The sequence below is a fragment of the Microtus pennsylvanicus genome, chromosome 7 (assembly GCF_037038515.1).
Source record: "Microtus pennsylvanicus isolate mMicPen1 chromosome 7, mMicPen1.hap1, whole genome shotgun sequence".
NCBI lineage: Eukaryota > Metazoa > Chordata > Mammalia > Rodentia > Cricetidae > Microtus > Microtus pennsylvanicus.
This window is the reverse complement of record NC_134585.1, coordinates 91,623,628-91,646,189: the sequence shown is the minus strand read 5'-3', so window position 1 is coordinate 91,646,189 and position 22,562 is coordinate 91,623,628. Positions and strand designations below refer to the sequence as shown.

The window sequence follows — 22,562 nt, the reverse complement described above, 5'->3', positions numbered from 1 at the left end:
GTGAGGGCGTTTGCGGGCAAATCTGTAGCGGAAGTGAACATATGCTATTCTTGGTTCACGTGATAGAGAGGAAGCTGCATGGGAACTCCTTTTCTTTGCAAATTTCTTTTTTTTCTTTTTTTTATTTTAATTTATTTTTTTTATTGAGAAAAGGAAGAAAAAAAAACAAGTTTCCACCTCCTCCCAGCCTCCCATTTCCCTCCCCCTCCTCCCACCCTTCTCCCCCTCCTCCCACTCCTCTCCCCCTCCCTCTCCAGTCCAAAGAGCAGTCAGGGTTCCCTGCCCTGTGGTAAATTTCAAAGTTAGCTCAAAGACCAATTCTTGTGGTCTTAAGAAAATACATGGTCCTTTAGGTTCTGGGGGACCAGCCTAGTAATAAACGCTGCAGTGATTAAAAGTAAGTTTTCTGATTATGTATTCTGTCTCGTGACTTGGTTTGACTCTGTGATTGACATCGGTGGTGACATCAGACTTTCAATATTCCTCTGATGCCAATGACTTACCAAATACTAAGAGCAGAAGGTGGGATCATGGGCTCTGCGTTGCTCTAGTGTAGGCATTTAGAGAAATACCCAATATTAGACTAAGTCTCCATGTGAATAACTGAATGTACTTAATGTTCCTGTCTCTTTAATAGTAGAAAGTTGAAAGGTTTTGAGCAGAGTTATTTGCAATGAAACAACATCTATTCTCCTGTTAGTTTTAGATTCAACAGAAGTTTGCCTTAAAAGAAAAAAATCACGCTGACTATTCTTGTTAAAGTAAGATATTTAATACCTTAAAGGGCTTTATTTTCCTGAATTTAACATAGACACAGTTAAGAAAATGGATGGGTTGTGCACTGAAACTTGCTGCAGTCAGAGCCCAGCAGGCAGTGTGCTGGAGTAAAACACCCCAAGAGACACGCATGTGCACACAAGTGCTCAGACAGCTAAGGCTCTGAAAGCAGGGCAGAACTGGCATGTCTCCACCTGAGATTTCTGTCAGTCCCCTTAACCCAGAGATACCTTCGTCCATGCCATTGAGGATTTCGTTCAGTTCGTCCTCCGTGTATTCACAGAAGTGCTCTTTCCAGCTGTCCCCATTTTCACTGCGCAGAACCACCAGCTCCCTCTCCTTTCCTCGAAGGGCAGCGAAGTGAGGAATCTCCACGATCACGGGCCTGACATAGCAATGCAGAACACTCAGTGGAGACAGGGTAACCCATCCCAAGACAAGCACCTCCACACTGTCTGTTGCAAAGTGACCTGGAATTCTGCTCATTCTGGGGGCAGGGACACAGTGGGCCTTCCTCCAGAGCCCAGTGACCTAACAGAGGGTGACACAGGGGCACTGGTCCTCAGGTTCATGCTGCTACCTTAAGCCAAATGCTATTTCTCTGTGAGTGCATGTGGCATTCTGGAACGTCTCCTTTGATAAATGTCGGTGTAGCACATTTAACCAAAAGAAATGTACATGCAGGTCTATGATGTATGCCAATCTCCTAAAACATGTTCTACAGGTGCAAAATGACAACATGAGTTAGGAAAGAAAATGGCTCGTACGTTGCGTAACTCAATGTGCTATACATGAGATGTTAGGGAGGTAAACTACGTGTGCTCGTGAGCCATGCACATGTGACTTGTGCTCAGATTTGTCTTCATTCAGGAAAACAATAGGCATGTGCACACAAGGTGGCCCTAAAGAGCCACTCGGCAGAGAGTCCAGTACTGTCCAATGCCTATTATGCTCAGGATCCAGAACATGCACTGTCCTGCGAGTTGTTTTTTTTAGGTCACATTCATCCTCAACATAGACAGAGGCTTTCCATGTCTGAGTCCAGGTTGCTTTGATACAGACTCCAAACTCGTCAGAACCACATCAGGACTAGCACAGAGTACAACTAGGCAAGTCTCATGCTTGAACGAAAATGAAGGTCACAGCACTTGAAAAGGAGAAGATATAAAAAACGTCACTCGAAAATAAAAGTCACATACCACAAGGGTCAGAAATGGTCCACTAGAGATAGGTCATACAGAGTTCAAATCATAGAGAAGGGACATGTCATGGGCACAATGACGAAAAGAGAAATCATATCGCAGAAGGAGGAGAAGAATGGGGGCCAGCAGCCATCAATTTGTTTTAAGTCGCTCCTACCCAAGGAATTTGGTTCCAGGAGGCCCCAGCTGAAGGATGCGGCTGACCAAACTTTCTCCCTCATTAAGTGGGGGAGGAGCCGTTGGCAGGTGAAGTTTACTGAGTACATCCAAAGCAGCAGTGAAAGAAAGAACAGAAGTAAGCTTCAGGTACCGTGTCCACAGAACCCCAGCATCACAGGGTGAAGTATGCTTTCACACTGCGTTTGGTTCTGCCCCCTCCATTGGTCACAAAGAGCAAGGAAGCAGGAACTGAGACCCAGAGTGTACAATGGAGGTGCTTCTTTCTGTGCCAGGGGAGCACATGGCTGTCAAGTCTGTTCCCACTTAGGTACACTGCTGGGGCACTAGCCAAAAGAAAAAAAAAATGGAGGGGAAAAATGTCTCTCCCGGAAGGACAAAACTGTTGGGAATATAATAAAAACTCTGTGCAGCAGCCTGCCGTTTTCATAGATATTCCTCAACAGCTTTGAGGGTTACCGAAAGCCTTCAACTACCTGAGCAGGGGGGGAACTAGGCTCTAAATGGAACATCAAGAACCTCGAAAGAATCCAACCATAGTGACATTTTCTGAGGCAACCCAGAACTTCACAGGCTCTTTCCAAAGCTCTGTCTGATAAGACGAAGGAGAGGTGCCTTCTACACCTGGGAACTAGCAACACACCCCTTTTTAATTTGGAGCAATCTCTTAACAGTTTGCCCCAAATTACAAGCTTTAGAACATTTTCAGAGTTCTAAAGCAAGAAATCTTCTCCCCCAGTATGACATTGACAACAATCAAACGGAATCCTGATTAGTAAGATTTTTTTTTCTCTCTCTCAGTTTTAAGCACCAAGACTTAAATACAATTGATTTGTTTCAAAATGATTTGAAACCCATTTCCCCCTCCAAAGTCTCATCCTTTTGTTACCATTCAGTGGCAACTTTTCACCTGATACACTGGAGGGTCACCTCGTATGACAGTAGCCATACAGACAGACAGAAGGAAGAAGAAATGCTAATTTCTGCTCAAAATTGCCAAAATGAGAATGGCAGAGGTTAAATCTCAGTATTTTCACCTTACACCATGGCTTAAAAGCTGAAAGTAGCAGTTTTAATAATAGAAAATGCACACATCATTTAGACTGAACTTTAGACATTCTATGAAGGCAACACTCCGCTCCAAAGTGAAGGTGGCAACTGGATCCATAACCACACAAGGCGGTAAACGTATTTCAAACAGAGCACTTTTTTTTCTTTATACTTGGCCTTTTAGTCTCAGACAAGAAACAAAAATACTTACCAAGGCCTAAAAAACATGGATATCTCGTTTGGGAATCTGACAGTTATTCCCACATCCAAGAAGCAAAAATAGTAGCAACCTACATTTCACTCACTGACACCTTATCATGGAAGCGTGGAAGTTAAGTCAGGCATCGAGGCACTATGTCCAATGTTAACAAAATGTCACAGGAGCCTATTCGTTTTCAAAATGGCTTAACGTACCTTTGGCGTTTCATCCCATTGGTCTCGGGGTAGCGGGCATAAGCCCATCGGAGACTAAGTAGGAGGCTTATGGGAAACCCTTACCCAAGGAACTGAGCTCCGGAAGGTCCCACTTCAATGAGGCGGCTGGCCAGGCCTTCTCCTTCCACCATTGGCGGCATGGTTGCCAGTCTATGGCGTTTCACCAGGCGGCAGGTGACTCGCGTTGGCGCCGTACATTTCCGAGGTGGGATAATGATCCTAAGCCCGTTGTGTCTGCATCCTCGCATGGCACCACCACGGGCATCCACCATAAAACTGACCAGGAAACTGAAAATTGAAAGAGAAGATTAGGCGTGCTTCGAAGAAACACGGCAGATAAACCCAGTCTGTGAGTTTGTTTCTTTTCTATACTCTTTAGTTCTTCTCAGAACAATTCTTTTAAATGCAAATGCCCCGTGGAAAAGTATTTCTCAAGTTTATGCTAATACCTATATTTGTATTGCTTATTTTAATTTCTGTATGATCTTCATATGCTACTGAAGAATAATTCAATTTTTGTTAGTAAGTGGCATGAAATTGCAAAGAACGTGGGCAAGCCTTCTCTCTCCTTATGTATCCTATGTAATTCATGTGTTCAAATAATATAAGGCTAGATCACACAGGAAAGACCAAATGTCATATGTTTTAAGTTAATTCAATTTAACTTTCCAAGATTACTTCTGTCTAGATCATTTTAATATGATCTCATGACTGAAAAACGACCTCAAAGACCTTTTCTTAAGGTCAAATCCATGCCAATGTGTCCTGCCCACAAATCATCATTCCCGGGGTGCCAACTTGTTACAATATGGGAAAACTGGAATAGGACTGATTTTCTGGTTAAAGCGATAGTTGAACTTTTAAGATTTCTCAGAAATCAGCCATCCTAACTGAAACAGAGGGTAAACAGTGGAAACAAACGGAACACCCTCTGCTCTGTTTTCTGTGGGAGAAGTCCGGCATGGGAAGCCCGGACTCATGCTGATAGAGGTACTTGCACGGCATGGTTTTGCCCAAATTATAATGAACTGGAATTGAAAAAAAATCATAATTTAAATTTGCAAAAGCATCTCTGTAACTTTGGCTTCTCTACTGGTCATGGATCATGACAAAAAAAATGGTAATCTCAAGTGACTAAGGCTGTGGAGTGTGCCGAGAGAAAGTTTCTAATGTCTCTTTGGGGTGGTCACAAATCCTGGAGCAGCTTAGCTTAGAATGCTTGTTCCTTCATTCATCGTGACACTCACCAAGGTCCCTTGGGCACGCACCTCCTATAGGAGCAAAAGTTAAATAGCATAACAATCTAGCTGTCCTGTACATAGACACGAGGACACATGTAAACAGTGTGTAGGCTCTTCCACAATCACGCCAGTGTCCTCCCATTTTCACTGCATTTGCAAAGTCTTTACGACAGCCACAAAATGGAAGCAACATATAGGTGTTTCATAGATCAGCGAATAACCGTGCCGAGCCAGATCAACATGCCTAGATATTGCTTCCATGACAACACTGAAAACGTTTGCAAGGTATTCCACCCAAGTAAGTTGTGGGATAGAAACACGATACACTTAGGTTATTTTTTTATTTTTTAGGCGAGTGAAATATCAGAGCATCCTCTTGGCAGCAGAACACAGAATGCATTAGACATGCCATTAAACAGAGAACCTGTTGCTAGTAAGAGAAATGGGTGCGGAGGAGCCCAGAATGCCCTCTGAAGCACGTCATGCAGCGGAAACCACAGGAGCCACAGTCCTCCCACATGCAGTAGCCAGGCTGGGCCTACCATTCTCCCCTAGCAGCTGAGTGTTGAGTAGGGGTAATAACTGCTGAGTACAAGCAACAGTCCATATGGGATTAACCGTTGACATTCTGGGTGTTACTAAAACACCCTGAGGACAAAAGCTGTAGCTTTTCTCACTCTTAGTCTTTCATATGAATTCTGAACTGTTTTCTTTCTGACTTTTAAATATAGACAGACATTCACCCAAGAGAAGAACTGGAAATACTTCCAGATGAATGTGTGGATTTTCCTCTATTATTTTTATTTGAGTACATTTATGTTGGTTTTCATTTAAAAGTGGAAAAAATGCTGCTGTTTCAGCTAGCAGTGTTTCCAGACTTGCTGCACTATTTCCACATTATTTATAGTTAACACTAATGCTTCCTTTGATTTTTTTTCCCTCCTCAACTTTTTGAGATAGGATCTTGTGTAATACAGGCTAACCTTGAACTTTCTACATTTAGGAGATTAACTTTGTACTCTTGATCTCTTGCCTTTAACTCTAAAGTTCTGCTACTAAAAATTGTCACCACACCTAGGGAATTTTTCAAGTCTCGGCTACTATGTGCTAAGAATATAGGTGTTGAAACTAGAAGGGATAATTATTAAGCATCTGCCTATTGTTCCATAGAGTATCTATGTCTTTTGAAGAAAGAAGCAAAGTTACTCATGTCCCAGGCCTTTATATGTCCATGGTATTTTTTTTCCAGTGATGGCCTTTAGCCTCCAGGATATCAATTCTCTACCAAAAAGAACTTGTAGGATACTCTGGTGGTCTACCCGCAAAACAGAGAATCAGCAGCTGAGACCTTGACATATTCTATTACTTTCCCTGGCAGGCGCCACTAAAGCCCTCTTTTCTGTATTACTTCCTCCCTGGTTTCTGCTTCCATAATCCTTTTGTGTGATCTGTTACTTTACCATAAATGTCAGGAGCTGTGCCAAGAGACTCACACTCTAAGCCAAGATGTCATTCTGTGCTTTCTTCCTTGCTTGGACCTCTAACTTCCTTGGTCAATAAGATTTGATCTATGGAGGTGTCATCAAAGGGCTGTAGCAATAGTGGGCCCAGTCTCAGCCCCCTAGTACTCGCTACAGTGTGGATACAGTGCACAGTATGGAGTCATAAATAATTTTTGAGTAAATGAATGAATCTAAAGATGAAATGTCAGGCTATGGCAAGTGTGTGCGCTTACAGGGATCAGAGAGGACAAGACATGAGGCAAGTGAATTCTTTGATGTCTGGCCAGCTATTATGATCAAGCAGGACTCGAATCCCTACCTTCAGATGTAGCAAAGCAGCTGGAAAATACTACATCTAATTTTAAAGAGTCTACCCTGTGCATTTATGCTCTACCAGGAAATCTGGTGTAGTTATTTCCCTGGGTAGAGGATTAGTAGACAATGAGAGATTACGAAAACTAAGAGTTTGAATCTAACAAAGTGATTTTTTTTTAAAAGTGATAACAAGATTGTATGAAGAAAAACTGCAGAAAAGGAGAATCAAAATAGCATAACTTAAAGACTGAGACAGCATATAGATACACTTCCCAGCAATCATTCCTGTGTCCTTATTGATCTGAAAAGCAGTCCTAAGTACTGAATCAAATACAAAGCAAATTGGAAGAATTAAGAGCCCAAAATGCATAATCCAGGGGAAAGTGGCAAACTCCAGGGAGGGGAAACCTCCGTATTCTACCAAGTAATGGAAAAAATGGCACAGGCTACCAGAAAACTACAAAGTCCAGTGAAGACATTTTCCTGAGAAAGTGAGAAGAGAGAGGAGGGGAGGAAGGGAGGGAGAGAGAGAAATCAAAAATACCAAGAAAAAGAAAGGTCTGGAAGACACAAAACGACTGTCATCGTCAGAAGAAACAAAGGGCATTGTAAGCTTAGCCTAGCAGTAAACATTCTAGGCAAATTTGACTCATAATGTAATCATCAAATGACTAATTAAGACCGAACTTCACAGTGTATTCCCAGAGCCTCTCCTCTACGCAGAAAGAGTAAGAGAAACAGTGCCTGGACTTTGTACCTAGGTACCAATGGACTTTACTTGTAAAGCCAGCAAGCTAACCAGTCAATCCCAATAATTTCTAGCATAAAACTGGGTAAACATTTGAAGATTTTCATCAAAAGTGGAAGAATACCAAAAGGTGCCACTACCTGGGTGACTAAGGGAATTAGAAGCCAATTACTCTGCCGTGTCTAAAGCAACTGGCAACTCCACAAGAGTCTTTTCATTATGAGGACTGGCGGGAAAAGAGAGAGGACGAAAGGAGTGAGCCATGCAAGGCTGCAGTGCATCAGCTAGCCTGCTGGAGTGAACTGAATGAATACAATTCTCCCACGTTTGGGGGGACATTAGAAATGAGACAATGCGATTCCTGCAAAACAGATGAAAAGAACGGAAGGAAACCAAAGAAGGCAGCTATGTGCAAAGAAGGTGGGAGAAATGTGAACTGAAGCTCAGCTCTCCAGTCTGGAGTGTGACTTGAAAGCACCCTAGGCTTGAGGGCTGGCCCTGTCACCATTTACAGGTATAGGGAGAAATAAATCATGAGTGGGTAAAGAATACAGCTTTACTAAATGGCTGCTCCCATGATCTTCTTTTTCCTGCCTTTTTATCTTTTTAATGTCATGATCATTGAAATGTACATCATACGTCACCTAAAACGGGGGGAAAAACTTATTAAGAACCTTCAATGCATTCACATTTGCGCTAAGGAGTTTAATATGATCAATAGAGTTATGGTGGCCTTATGAAATTGATTATTCAAATATGGCTGTGAGAATTCTGTTACTACAGCACAGGGCTCTGTGGTACCATGTTCTTTCCAAGTCTGTTATGAATTATTTCTGTAACCACAGTCAAGCAAGTTGAAAACTTCATTAGTTTTTGTTTTCTATGCATCAATTAAGAGATTTAGGTGAATAAACTCTGACGTGACTGCCTAATGTTACAAATTTGACGCAGCTAATGGCTAACTAGATCAGTCAAGCTACCTAAATATTTGATTTTAGCTGCTCTGGAGGAATTCCTAATTAAAAAGAAAACTGTTACTACTCCAATAAATACAGTTTCTGGCCCATGGTTAAATAGATACTTTCTTGAAAACTTCGTAGGCATACTGCATTAGACATGGACTTAAGACTACACAAAGCTGGGGGGATAACCAGGGGACATTGGCTCTGATGCATCTAACTCTTCAAATGACAGCAGTCATGCAAAGTAGAAACTCTGAAGTTTTCTAAATTGTGAGATACAATGTTTTCACAATTTAAAAAGGAATAAAAGCAAACATGATTCACTTTTATTAGGCAGATGACTTGCTGATAAATATGCAATTTGATTAGCTGAACAGGTACATGCTTCAGAGGAGAGCGCAGAAAACAAGGATTTGGACTTTGAAAATGACTACACTGTACACCCCCAGAGGCACTGATACTTCAAATTTCCGTTTAACTCATCTAGGACCATGGACTGGGAACAGGGAGGAGACTGCAGCATTCGGAGTTAGTCACTGGGTGAAGGACAGGAGAAAAGATCCATCAGGGTGCTTCAGTGATGCCGTGTGCACAGCAGAGGACCTGACATCGCTCTGATTCTCAGAGTGGTCTGAAACCACACCAGGAGCTGCCTGCTCCATCCTTCCCCAGTCCCTTCCTAGTTCTCCAAATCCCACAAACTAAAACATGGGTTAAAAAAATGACACTGGAGAGGGTGATTCAAATTTGTTCAAATCACTCAGTAATTGTTCACAAATCGCTCTGTTCGAGAATAGAAATGCAATATTTAGGGTGTGCCTGAGAAGACATGAAAGGATGCTTACAACCTTCAAAAATGAAAATATAGAGCTGTCTTAATTTAGAGGGATAACCCATATTATCATCATGGATGGACAAAGAATAAAAATACTATAATCAGTAGCCCAAAGGGATACTTCATCTAAATAATACAGACTGATTGCTATATTTAGAATGCAGATAAGTCATTCTATAGCACAATTCCAAAATATCCAAAGGTTGAGCTTGAAACAGAGGAGCAAGGATATGTACTATTATTAAGCTTTTAGCCTTTGGCTCACCTAGAATATGGCAAGATAAGAGCAAAACGAAGAAAAGGTCTGAGTGCTACTAAAAAAAATCACAACCTTTAATAAAACTTCAAAATAGCTCTACCAATTTGCGTAATTGTGGGAACATAAGATTTTACTTGGATGTAGCACTTTTCCTCACAAAGAAGCTGAGATGTGGAGGCCATGACCAAAACAGGAGTCCATTTTCATTTTGATCCAGCCAACGTCATACCAACTGTATTAAATATACCCACTTTTCCTTGGAAAAGTGAGCAATGACCTTGATTTGGAGAACGTAAGCCTCTGTCTATGTTTCACTAGACATCATCAAAACTAAAGCATCCTGAGGTGTGGCACAGGCAGAAGGAGATGGTGAGGGAGAGGAGAACATGGGACATGTTCAGAGAAGGAATTACGCAGAGGTTCACCTGCTGTTGTCACGATCAAGACATGGAGAGGCGCGGCTGCAATAGAATAGATACTTTAGCATAGAGAAGGAGTGGATAAGGAAATATAAAGAGTGAAATTAGATGTGACTATGATTCAGATATTTAATTCATATACCAACACAATGTTCACTGGAAAAAAAAGATGGAAATACAAGTAAGATATCATCACTCTATGCAAACATAACTGAAATATCACTCTATGTACGCAGAGAGAAGAACAAGTTTTGGGACCTTCGTGGCCACTCCCAGTTTAGGAATCTGGGGATGTTAAATAGTCACTCATAGGGAAGTGAAGCCTTAGCATTGGTTTGTGGGGACACTTAGCAAAGACAAAGTTTCCAAGAGCGAGGAAACACCGCGTGATAATATAATGACAAGTACAAAGTCTTGGATTCTGTAGCTGTAGCTTCGATTCAACGGCTGTCCATTTGCAATTCTTCTGAGACTTTCCTGGTAAGATAATTCCCTGTTGGGCTACAGCAGATCAAACACAAACTGGAAAGGAACAGCTTCAATCATAGCTTCTGTGACAGCTAGAGCATAAAGTCTACGGCAGAGTAGGTAACATTAATCACCTACTAGTGGGTAGTAAAGAGCTATACAGACTTGGTCTTAGTTCTTGTCCTCAAGATACCAACTGCCTGTTTTGAGCACTGTGGTCATCCTCCCCATACCTAATGTCTAGTCCTTTCTAGCCCTACTCTTCACAACTCTTTCCCCCATGGAGTCTGCTTCCTTAACCCCACCCCCACAGGGTTTCATAAAGTTCCAATATTTGCTGACATATGTAAATATATTTTGTTCAATGAACCAGAAATTTAAGGCTCCAGATCAGTTTATTTGCTACTTTATAAAACAACCTTCTTTATCTGAAAGAATTAGCCTTTGTGAATCTAAAAGGACTCCCAAGATATTTTAAGAAATATGAAAAGCTAAATTAAACACTGGAAGAGCTTCTGTAAGCATTTATATTATATTTTCCCATGCAAAAGAGACTTGGGCTGCCTTATGCCTCAAACATTCTGTGATTTGAGCAAACAGTTTTGAAAACAGCTTTTATGACTTTTTTTATAAAGTGTTGTGCAAGGTTCACAACAAAGTTGTCTTCAGTATGTTTTAAAAGATCATATTCTTGGGGCTTTATTTTACTGTGTTTAACACCTCATGAGTTGGTATTTAATTAGTAGCACCTGGATATCATTAAAACATTACAAAGACTTTCAAAGTGACAATATATAAAGTGAGTTGCAAAACTAATCATTGGTATAAACTGTCTTAGATCAGCCAATTTATTATGTATACAGTTAATTAAGAAGAATCGTGAAGTTCATATTTTTGTAGAAACTTTACTGTTACGATCTCTACTGGAAGCCTCTTAGAATAACTGTTTCTTGGATTCATTAGGAGTCAGTTAGACAACTCAACTCAAATAATAACAAAAAGTCAAGCCTCTCATTTGGCCAGATACGAAATGCATCCATGCAGGAAGCAGTGTTTTATCATCGACCCAGTCCTTTTCAGCCAAGAACATCTCTTAAAAATGAAGTAGAGCGAAGGTAAACAATCAGTACTGATTAGTGGTAGAAAATGCAGCTTGAATTTAATGCAGCATTATTCTCATGTATAAGTTAGGTATAATCACAAGCTCTCTTCACTGTCCCCTTACCGAAAAGTCACCTTTTCCTTACATTTTAAGTGAATTAAAACTCAAATCCTTGAAAAATATCTAACGGCTCCTACTTAAGAACCTGATATATTATGAGTGATTAATAATAAATATTACAAGATACGATAAATGCTACTCATATATATTAATCTGAATATTACTTTCAAACGTCACAACTCTTAGAATCCTTAACTTTTCAAGGGTAATTTTCCCACTCCCTAGAGTCATCTGTAGCCCCACGTTTGCTTAACCACTACAGTAGAGACACCAACAGATGATGCTACCTGGTAGAAACAAAGCCATATTGCCATCACGGGCTGAATGCATGTGTACTGTCATTCAGAAGACTTGGGGCATGTCTGGTTTAACTGATTTAGAGATTGTGGGAAATGTGGGATGTATCTAGGGAGAATTAAAAATAGTGAAAGTTATTTTATGCTGAGTCCTTGTTGTTTCTAGGTAAAGTCTGAAGATATCAAAAGTGTTTACTTTTTAAAACTCCCCAATAGAATAAAAATACAACACTCATTTTACAGAGAAGTAAACAGAAACTCAGAGAATTTTTCCCATAATGTGCCCACTGCCACATAGAGAGAGTTGGTATCAGGGTCTGAGATAAGACAGTCTGATGCTAAGGCACAGAGTGAGCCATAACAATCCTCTCAGTCACATGGTCTTTTGACTTTATAGAACACTCCCTGAAGTGTCCCTGGAAGGGATGCTGCTAGGTTTTCCTTCTCTACTTTCTTTGACAGTTGACAGAGTCTAGCACTTTGCAGAGTTTAACCAATATGTAGAGAACGAATATATAAGTAGAAATGAGGTGGACGAAATGAGGAACATGACAGAGAACCAGGTGTGTGCTAACTTCTCTTCCTGACAAAAGAGGCTTTACTGAGCTAAGTTTTTCCTAAACCTGGACTCACAGAAATACAGAAGCCTGAGATTGGAGATTCAGGCAGAATCCATTTGGGATGCGGCTTGGACTTTGATGTCTTTGTGACCCCACAGTGATTTCAATATACAGCCAGTGTCGAGTAACTGCGATCAGTATAATAAACGTTTGCAATGCACAAAAGATGGTTTGCTGCAGACCAATTTTTATATCTTTTTTAAAAGGTGTATATCTTAACTTATTAATCTTTAGCTGTTGGATGCTCATGTTTCATTACCAGTAGTCCAGCACAATGATATAACCATTAGTCATGATAAACTCACAGATGTTACTTAGTTTGGTGAAACAGATTGGATATTGATGAACTAATATATTTTTATGACCTTCAGTAAAAAGCTTAAAAATTCCCTTTTTAAAGCTTATAATTAATTTGAAAACTAAGCTATTACTCTTTTTGTTACATTCATTCTTTTTAAAAATTCAGCTATTGTTGTTATATTTTACCCAAAATAATGTTTTTATTTTGTGGTGTGGGGTCTGGATTCTTATCTTTTGTCATTAGAGGTCTAGACTTCTTTTCTCCCTTATTCATTGTGTGGGGGACCTCAGAAGGCAATGCTATTGTTGGTTTTGACCAATTTATAATAGCAATTTTAATTTTTCGATTTTTCATTTAGAATAATTAAATTTGAATGGAGTTTAAATTTTTTAAAGCCTCCAAGCAAGTTGTACTGTACCAAGTAGTTGCAATTACTTAACAAGGAAAATAGGGTGTTTATTTTCAATATCTACCTAATTTTATATTCTATGGCATTTAGTAGCCTATTAGACTAAAAAGTCCAAAGTGTTTACAACGTCATGGAGTATTTTCCTGGAAGGAGGCTTATTTTAAAACACTTTGAACAAGAGAGGGCCCACTGCTCAAAACATTTACAGAGATTATACATACGAGTTTGGGATAATAATTAAAGCCAAAATAGTCCATTTTGTTACATAAAATATAGGTAGAAATTTCACTTAAATATTACTAAAACATGAGGATAGAAAACTATTCAAAAAGTATTATATTTTAGATCTGTAAGAGATGTGGCCTGTACTTAGTTGATCGTATACCCCAAAGGAATCTCTAAAACCTTGAGAATGCTGGAGAGTCCTGTTCCAAGTATGGCTTTAACTCTTAGAGAGTGACAAGCAGGCAGTGTGGTGTGCACTCTAGGAAAGACATTGAAAGGACATCTGAGAAAATCACCACTTGAATGTGAACTCTTTATTTCTACCCCTCATTGAGTGTATGGATCCATCTGTGTGCGCCTGTGGTCGTAACCATTGTTTTAAATGTGTCAGTATGTGAGGAAAGGCGTTTATTTCAAGGCCAGTCATTCCTTTTAGCAGACTGAAACTTTCGATCCAGCAGCTGGCCTAGCCTCCTTTTGAAAGATGGCTTTAAGGACTGCACACACAATCTGTGAGAAGGTGATTCTATTCCAGTTGGTTATGCTAAAAACACCAGTTTTCTCTGCCAAACTCAACCTCATTTTGCTGTCTCATTGGTGCGGCTGGAACTATGGTGGAAAAAAGCAAAGTCAGTCAAAAGTTGAAACAAAGGTCACCTCCTCGGTAAGCTAACCATCCACTCAAGCCGGCGAACAAAGCTGTGACTTTTCTCATCTCTTTTTACCTCTTGATCTGGATACATAATATTGATTCACTCACCCTGAATGAATAGGGCTGGAAGAAAGAGCCACGTTGTCTAAGTTCTCCGTGCCCCAGCTCAGACGATAAGAATTTCTTTCTGCCTCCTTGGCTAGAGCCGACACCTACACACAAAGAACATCAGCTTTAATGGAAAGCACTGCTTCAAAACTCAAGTAAAATGCAACTGAAAGAGCAGCAAACAATAGGTGCTCTGACAGAAATTTTTTATTTAAAAACAAAATCAGATCATCTCTTCTAGAGCATTCCCTTCTGAATTATATTATGATAGTAGAGTATTTTGAAGAGAGCAACTGTTCCTCTATTTTCCTATAGCCAATCCATCAAGGGGAAAAATTATACCTAAAGTTAATAGATTTCAAAATAAACTTTAAGCCTTTTCTTATAGTCACTTTAAATATGCAACAAAATGTATTTTACAAGGTACTGGTCATCATATAAACATGTCCTGATTTTCTTTCTCATAATGAAGATACTACCTATACAACACAAATCTTTATACAAAAATCTCCATAGAGGACTTCAGTGTGGCTAAAGAAAGAAACAGTGTATTGATTTCAGGGAGAAAATGTTCTGTGAAAAATCTAGTGAACATTTGCAAGTTGTAGGACACCCTCAAATCTCTTGCCCTAATTTTTATGTTAAGAATGAATTCAGGTTTTTGTTGTTCTCTCTCTCCCTCTGGAGCCCCACCCCCACCCGGCTTCCTCGGGATATCTGGGATACTAGGACACTGAAATCAGACATGAAGACAGAAAGAAAGTCATGTACCTGGTGGCTGGGAATCACAACCGTGTCGTCGATCATGGCACTGTCCCTCAGGTACGATGCATGGCTCAGAGTGTGAGACCTGTCGGAACTGAAGGATCGGAGGCTGGTAGGTTGGCAGGAGGTCATGATCATGAAGCAACAGCGGTGGAGGGTTGGGAAGATGAAATGAGCCGAGCAGGAGAGTGGAAAAAGCGTGCTGTTAGCGAACAGTGCAACTTCCAGGGGACACAGGTCTCAGCATGGCCCTAACTCTCTGTCCAAAAGCTTAGACACATCCTCAGACTCTGCTTAACAGTGAATGGCAAGGGCACAGGGGAATCCACAAGTTAAATGTGATACTCCTAATCTGATTTGTTTTCTTTCCAGAAATATTTGAAACCAGCAACTGTCATTTATTTGCCAGTAGGAACAATCTATACAGGTAAAAATTCTTAAGTCTGGGCAAAATAACCTGCCTGAAGCCATGGGAAAGTATTTGGTGGAAGGCAGACAGCACTCAGAGAGCAAAAGCAAAACGAAAAGGCAGGTTTCGGTTTTTGCCCTTGACTTTCTATTCTCGTCCCGTGCATCTTTTCTCTCCACACTGGGAATGGCTGAACGTCAGTCTCCTCCCCTGGAAGGTACAGAGTGAAATGAACTGTAGCCAGATGTGTGCTTCCTGTGGAAGCAGAGTTCCTCTTGTTTATCTCCGGAGAGTCCAGCAATGCTGTTATTTCAGAGGAAAGCAGTGTCCCCTTTGTATGCCCTGAGTGTAGTGCAGGAAGCCCTAAAGAGTGTTCGTTGCCATGGGGATGAGAGGCAAGAGCAGGGGGAACTCAGCACCAGCCCAAACAGACACATGCCAAAACATGGACAAATCGCCAAAGGACACTGCCCAAAAGTGATGTTGGACTTCAAAATGGAATTATGGCCTTGCTATTCAATGCTTTATAATTTTGATAAATCTGAATTTTGTTATTCCAAATTATAGACTCAAATGTAATAGACAAAAAATTGTACTTTGCAAAATTCAATCATTCTAATCAATCTTTATACTCAAATGACATTATATTGGTGTAATCTTTTTTATTTTCCTGAAGAAAGGTCTTACTATGTCACCCAGGCTAGTCTGGAACTCACTATGTAACCGAGACTGGCCCTGAACACTTGGTCGTCCTGCCTCAGTCTCCCAAGTGCTGAGATTACAGGTCCGAGCACCATGCTTAGCTTATAGATTGATATTTTAAATACTGTATGACATATAGATTTTATACATAGCAGAAATTAATAGTTTGCATTCAAACTATTAGCCAAAAACCACAAATGGGTAAAACAAAGGATAAGCAAGCTTTCCTAAAACTATAGAAGCAAACTTCCATTTCCTTTCACCTAGTAGATACTGGTCAGTGAAGCATGATAGAATTATGGACTGACTGGAAAACTCACATTAAATAAAAGGAAAATAAACATGTGGATTAGTAGAAACAGTGTAATCTTACAAATGCATCAACGTTTGTAACCATATGCTCTGATCCATGAGGTGCCGGTGATAACCGGCTATTCACATGAAGGATTATTCATAGGAACATTTTCCCGTGGTCTGTCAGTAGGTTTCCAGAGCTCACACTTTAAAGAGTAAGTGATATGACTAAAAGAAATTGATATTGACTGTACTGTCAATCTATTTTTTCATAATAAAATTAAACAAAATGTAATTTGAACTCCGTTCTTCAGGGCCTTTGGGGTAGACTGAGAGTTTTAACACAGGGCCCAGGCAGCCTAGGTGCCTTGGTAGTTAATCAGCTGAGGTTTGAACTCTAGCAAGAGGCAGCAGCTGAGTTGACAGCTGACTTTACAGCTGTGGAATTGGCTTTTGATGGGGTCTTGCTGAGTTCTTAAACTTAGGCTGAGATAGGAATTCAATAACCAGGATAACAATCTTTCAATTTAGCAAAAGTGTGCTTCTGCTGGCGGACTAAAGTGTTGCTCTTCCTTGCTTTAAGCCAGACAGACAGCAGAGGTGCGCCAAAGTGTGTTTTGTCCCCAGCCACAGTCCGGCATGCTTACATTCTATTCTTTATTTTGTTTTGACTTTGGCCAAAGGCAGAGGGCCAAACTTATGAAATGATAGAGTCTGCGGACTCAATCATCTTCTTTTCCCATCAAGTGCCTTCTACTGGGCCCAGATTTGGTAATTACATAATCTCTGGCCATGGTTTTATAATCTAAATATTCAGACCATAACTTTGCATAATAGAGATGCTAGCTGTGGGTGAATTAATACTACAAAAGATATGAACCAGTTAAGAACACTTGGTTCCAAAGGCCAGCTCATTTGCTAGGTAAAATTGACCTTTTCATGCACCCTAGGTAGAGAAGAAACACTGGTTTAAAATGGAAATTTATACTGTGAAATTAAACAGTGGTAACAAAGGCATTACACATAAAACCCTGTGACAAAGCGATCAGGATTGTATTATACCTAAACTGTGACGGAAGGCACTGGGTCTCACTGATCACGGGAGTGACCGTGCCCAATTGGCAGGTCTATTTGAAGAGAGTGGCATGAAAGACCTCAGTGCTTGGTATGTTTGGGGGAAGCCATGCTCCTGTGTCATCAGCCACAAGGGGGCACTGTAGGGATTAAGAGTCATGCCTGGTTCTTGTGGCGCTGTCGTTCCAATAACAGAGCATCTCTTCCAACTCCAACAGTTACTGAGTTTAACACAAAGGGGCAAAAATCCATAATTCTAGAATGTAAGCAACCCTAAGCACCACACGCGCACACACACAAGAATATACACAGTGAGCAGTGAGCAGGGAATGCGGATGTGTACAGGCAGGCCATGGTTGCATGCTATGTAATACCTACCTGGGAATGGTACTATTGAGAGCAGACCAAATAAAGAAATAAATGAAAAAGGAGAATGGTTACCAAAAATGGGGCGTGCCGAACTGCTCAAGCAAAACCGAAATAGTAATTAATAAACATGAAAACGAGATGTTGCCCGTACTCTGGTGTGGGCTTGTTGTGTACATGTGGCACTCGAGAAATGCAGGTGGCAACCCAAGACAAGAACGTGCGATGTTTGTTCCATGCCTCCGTCTTTAGATGCTGGTAAGTTTCTTATTCTATGGAAAGGACACCATAATTCTCCAATCTTAGTTTGAAAAAGAGAAATATGACTGAATCCGGCATTTTTTAAATAATTAGAAACTGATAAAAAAAATTATTCTTTGGTTGAGGGTAAGCAAGTGTAGAATATTGTGAATTCACACAAAGTCACAGAAAATTTTTATGTGGAATCATAGTTTTTTTTTTTAAAAAAAACGACTCAGATTATAAATCCAAATTTGTCAGTGGATGAGAATTTAATGTATGGAACACCCCAGGGGCTCCTCCTTGTTACCCTGACCCTAAGGGTCACCCTCTATCTAAGTCACCCAAACCAAGGGTCACCCTCCTTCTTTCTCAGCTGCCCCCATAAAATCCTCCAACAAATCTCACTGCCCAGGTTTCAAAATTGTCGCTGCTGGATTCTTTCCACAGCTGGCCCAGGGTTAGAGTTCAGTTGGGTCGTAACCACCAAGCAAACAAGATCTGCAGTTGGGTGGTCTAGCCCAGGGGCCACTCTCTACAAGGGATTCTTATAAAACACAGGTGTGACTCCCTCCCTTCACGCCCCCACTCCAGCCCACTGCACCTGTGTGTTACTGCTAGCATAAGCCTTAGCTGCCCCCACCAGTTAAGTATCCCCTGCTTTTCCCAGCATTATTGCTCCGTGTTCTGCCTGTGTTTGGGCTTCTGTCTTTCAAAAAGCTTGAAACTCTGTCCTGCAGAAGCACTGTATGCTCTCGTGCCCTGGCCTTCCAGAGTCTCTCTTAGGCTATAAATTTAGTGAATGCATTTTAATCAGGTTGATACCTCCAGGACTTACCAGCATGCCCAGCTCAAGAATTAACTTAACACAGTAAAAAAAAAAAAGAAAGGAAAAAAAAGTGAGGTACAAGACAAGAGGGGGAAAATGAGGTAGGGATCCTGGTACTCAAGGAGCAAGTCCCCAGATAGGTTGCCTTTAATAAATTATCAATGTAGAATTGATAATTCCGTAAGCTGTACGTCGGTGGGAAATTCATAACGCAGCTGGCAAAAGAACCAGCTTTGTACCATGAGCATGCGAGTGTTGATGGGAGAGACATTACAGTAACATGGACAGGCAGACATGTGACCCAAGTTAGCAGCCATACTTTGGAAGAAGTACCTAGAATAAGCTTATTCATCTTGCTGTTGAGAGTAGCAAAAACCAGGTGTATTAGTTAATGGTAGCCAAGATAACACTGAATCTCACAGTTCAGAATACTAGAAAGCCTCCTGAGATTTGTCTATAACGTCACCTCAGAAGATCATGTCTTTGTTTTAATGGAAACATTAATTACAGGGCAGCTTCCCTTTGCACTTTCTATGATTCTTCGTTATTTTGTTGACACAGAAATTACAGCACCCATAGTTAAGTTAGAATTAGAGGTACCCGGAGATGCTAAGCACATCTGCCAGGCAAAACCGTCCTTAGAATTTGCCTACAGAACCATGTGGCAGCTGGTTAAATACATCACTTTGAAAGGCAGGGCCCCCTGCTCACCCTTACTCAGCTTCGCAGTAGGTGAACGACTGTACCGCATTAATCGGTGTCTCTGAACTTGTTTCCTGTCCTTCAAAATAGGCTCTACTTAAAGGGTTAGAGGCATGAATGAGACAGCATGTGAACTGAAGAACATGGTGAACTCCCCATTAAGTGTTCAATAACTGTGTCTACGTTAATTATCACCACTACAAAAAGTAAGTGGTCAGCCAGGCAGAGTGGTACCTGCCTTTCATGCAAGCCCAACACCCAGCAAGTTGTTCATCTGAGAAAGTTCCATGCCATTCTGGGCTGCACAGTGAGACCTTATCTCTAAACACCAAAATAAAAATAGGAAAGGGAAGGGGGTGTTGAGTTTAAAAAAATGTGTTGTGCACACTTCTGTCGGATATTCAAAGGAAGTTTGGTGGATACCTATCAGATCTTCCTCCTTCTAGGCTGTACCGCAGGTAGTTCATGCCATCCAGGAACTGGCTGCTGGGCAGCGAGTCATCACCAAGTTCTTTGAGATCTTCTGGCCTAAGGTATTCTCCTCCATCGCCGGTCATTGTATCATCACCTTAAGGTAACCAGAGGATGGGGCAGGAAGTTACTTGTTGAATTTAGTACCAGCAACAAAATATGCCCATAATTAAGAAGGGCCTTTACATGGAAGCTTGGATAACCACAAAACACTGCACAGCAAGAAGACACAGAGTACATGCACAGGGCTAGGGATTCGATCCATGTCCCTAAAATGCACCAATAAATAACCCGCTGAGATGTTGGGGCTGATCTAATGGGAGCTCACCAAGGTCAGCTGGATGATGGAGCATGTGATCAAACCGGACTCCCTGAATGTGGTTGGCAAGGAGGGCTGACTGAGAAGCCAAGGACTATGGCACTGGGTTTTGATCCTACTGCATGTACTAACTTTGTGGGAGCCTAGTCTGTTTGGATGCTCACCTTCCTAGTACTGGATGGAGGGGGGAGGACCTTGGACTTCCCACAGGGCAGGGAACCCTGACTGCTCTTTGGACTAGAGAGGGAGGGGAAGGAGAGTGGGGGGAGCGGGAGGGAAATGGAAGGAGGGGAGGAGGTGGAAATTTTTAATTAAATAATATAAAAATAAATAAAATAAAGAAAAACCAAAAAAATAATTCTCTGATTATAATTCTTTGAATGCCTCTCAATGGACGTTGTTCATTATGCTTGTTATCACAATGGCTAGTATAGCTTAAAGGTTAGCCTAGTTAAAGGTTAGCCTAGTGTGCAGACTACTAAAATTCTCGCAGTAGCTCCAATAATTCTGATATGATCCATTATTAACAGACTCCTAATGCCATTGACAATATGCTACGAAATATCTATTGTTCTATAATAAATGAGAGATTCTAAATTTACTTATTTAATGTATATGTGTGTGCTGTTGTGTTTTGTGTGTGTATTTGCTTCTCTGTGTGTGTGCCTCTGTTTTGTGTGTATGCACAACACGTGCAAAAGAGGTCAGAGGAATGTGGTCTCTCCTTCCACTGTGTGGGACCCAGGATTAATTCAGTTTGTCAGGCTTAGCAGCCATCAAGTTACCTGCTAAACCATATTGCTGGTTGTAAATATAATAGTATTTTATAAGATTAAATATACACAACAGCAAAAGAGCACGGAAGTAGAAATAAATTCTAAGAACTGGACTACTAAAATCTAGGCATGCTCTAACTAATCTTCTTTTAGAGAGTTTTATTAACATTTGGGAAGACAGTCTGTGACCTATTTTCATGTGTGAGATGCAAGATCCATGACACAATAAAAGCTGCATCTTACATATCCCTTGAACAAGAAGTCAAACATCACCAAAATCTCAAAAGTTGGTTTGCATCTTCCTCTTGCCCCTCATTCCTTACCCCAACCTGAGGATCCAATACAACTGAACTTGACTTAATTCCCTACTACTACACAAATTAGGGCATCCTGCACCTCCCAAGTCAGCTGTTTTCAGAAGTCAACCTGTCTCTCCTGTTTCCAGTTTTGACCCCAATCACCCAGCAGCCAAGGTGGTCACAGGGAGCAAAGATAAACTCAAAATAAGTTTCTGTTACTTGTGTCTTCAAACTTCTCAATACTTCATAATAAAACAGGGCTGGCGTTTTAGATTTCCTTACTCAACCTCTTTCTTGCTCTGTCCTGGTGAGGAGAAGAAGGTTCAAGAGGTGCAAAGAAATAGAGGGGAGGGAAGGCAGAGTCTAGCTGCAGAATTGCAGTCTGATAGAGCAAGGCACTAGGTTAGCGGATCTGTGAGACCCTGGGAATGAACACATCCCTAACCTCCCACTCTTATGATTATAGAATTGTGTTATAAATAGAGAACCAGCCATCTGAATAGTATATTTAAAATAAAATATAGCCTTTTAAAAACTCTGATGACAAGCCAAGGCACTATTTGAAACCCTCAGATCATACTGATTTCATGACACCCGTGGCTGTCCTTAATATTCTCCCCAGTTCTCTGCCTGATGGTGGATTTTGTGAGGAGGATGTCTGGCTCCAGCATCTGATATGCTCAGTGTATTAAAAGTGAGGCTTCAGCCATAGTGAGCCTTAGGAATAGAGCATGATTCCTAGTGCTTGTGAAACTGTCTAGAATCTCACCAATACTGTTAAACAGAAGGGGTACTTGTCTCAAAACAACAACAACAACCCCCCCCCCAAAAAACTGCAAAAGAAAGATAAACAAAACCAAAATGAAACAAAAAAATAAAAAAACCCAAAGCAACAAAAAACAAAATTTCAGTATGCTGATGCATTACAATTAGTGGGAAAGAGTTGCCCAAAATGTATCTGGAAAAATATAACTCATTTTGTAAACCAGGCTGGCCTCAAACTCATAGAGATCCACCTGCCTTTGCCTCCTGAGTGCTGGAATTAAAAGCATGTGCCATCACCACCAGGCTCATACTGCAGTTTTTTAAAGTA

General features: G+C 40.8%; 1 protein-coding gene across 50 annotated transcripts in view; it reads right to left on the bottom strand.

Moving 5' to 3' along the window:
* The window catches only part of Ank2 (ankyrin 2), a 521,939-nt gene that overhangs the window by 38,496 nt on the left and 460,881 nt on the right, over positions 1 to 22,562 (bottom strand). For 13 of the 50 annotated variants that reach the window (XM_075981421.1, XM_075981404.1, XM_075981396.1 and 10 more), the window contains 6 exons: positions 20,028 to 20,172; positions 14,995 to 15,097; positions 14,224 to 14,327; positions 3,705 to 3,929; positions 2,137 to 2,235; positions 1,008 to 1,162 (listed from right to left, as the gene is read on the bottom strand). In XM_075981421.1, the coding sequence (XP_075837536.1) occupies positions 1,008 to 1,162; positions 2,137 to 2,235; positions 3,705 to 3,929; positions 14,224 to 14,327; positions 14,995 to 15,097; positions 20,028 to 20,172 (831 nt within the window). Of the gene's footprint in view, positions 1 to 1,007; positions 1,163 to 2,136; positions 2,236 to 3,704; positions 3,930 to 9,928; positions 9,965 to 14,223; positions 14,328 to 14,994; positions 15,098 to 17,845; positions 17,858 to 20,027; positions 20,173 to 22,562 lie in introns of all 50 variants that reach the window. The other 37 variants (XM_075981393.1, XM_075981420.1, XM_075981401.1 and 34 more) reach the window with 8 other exon arrangements.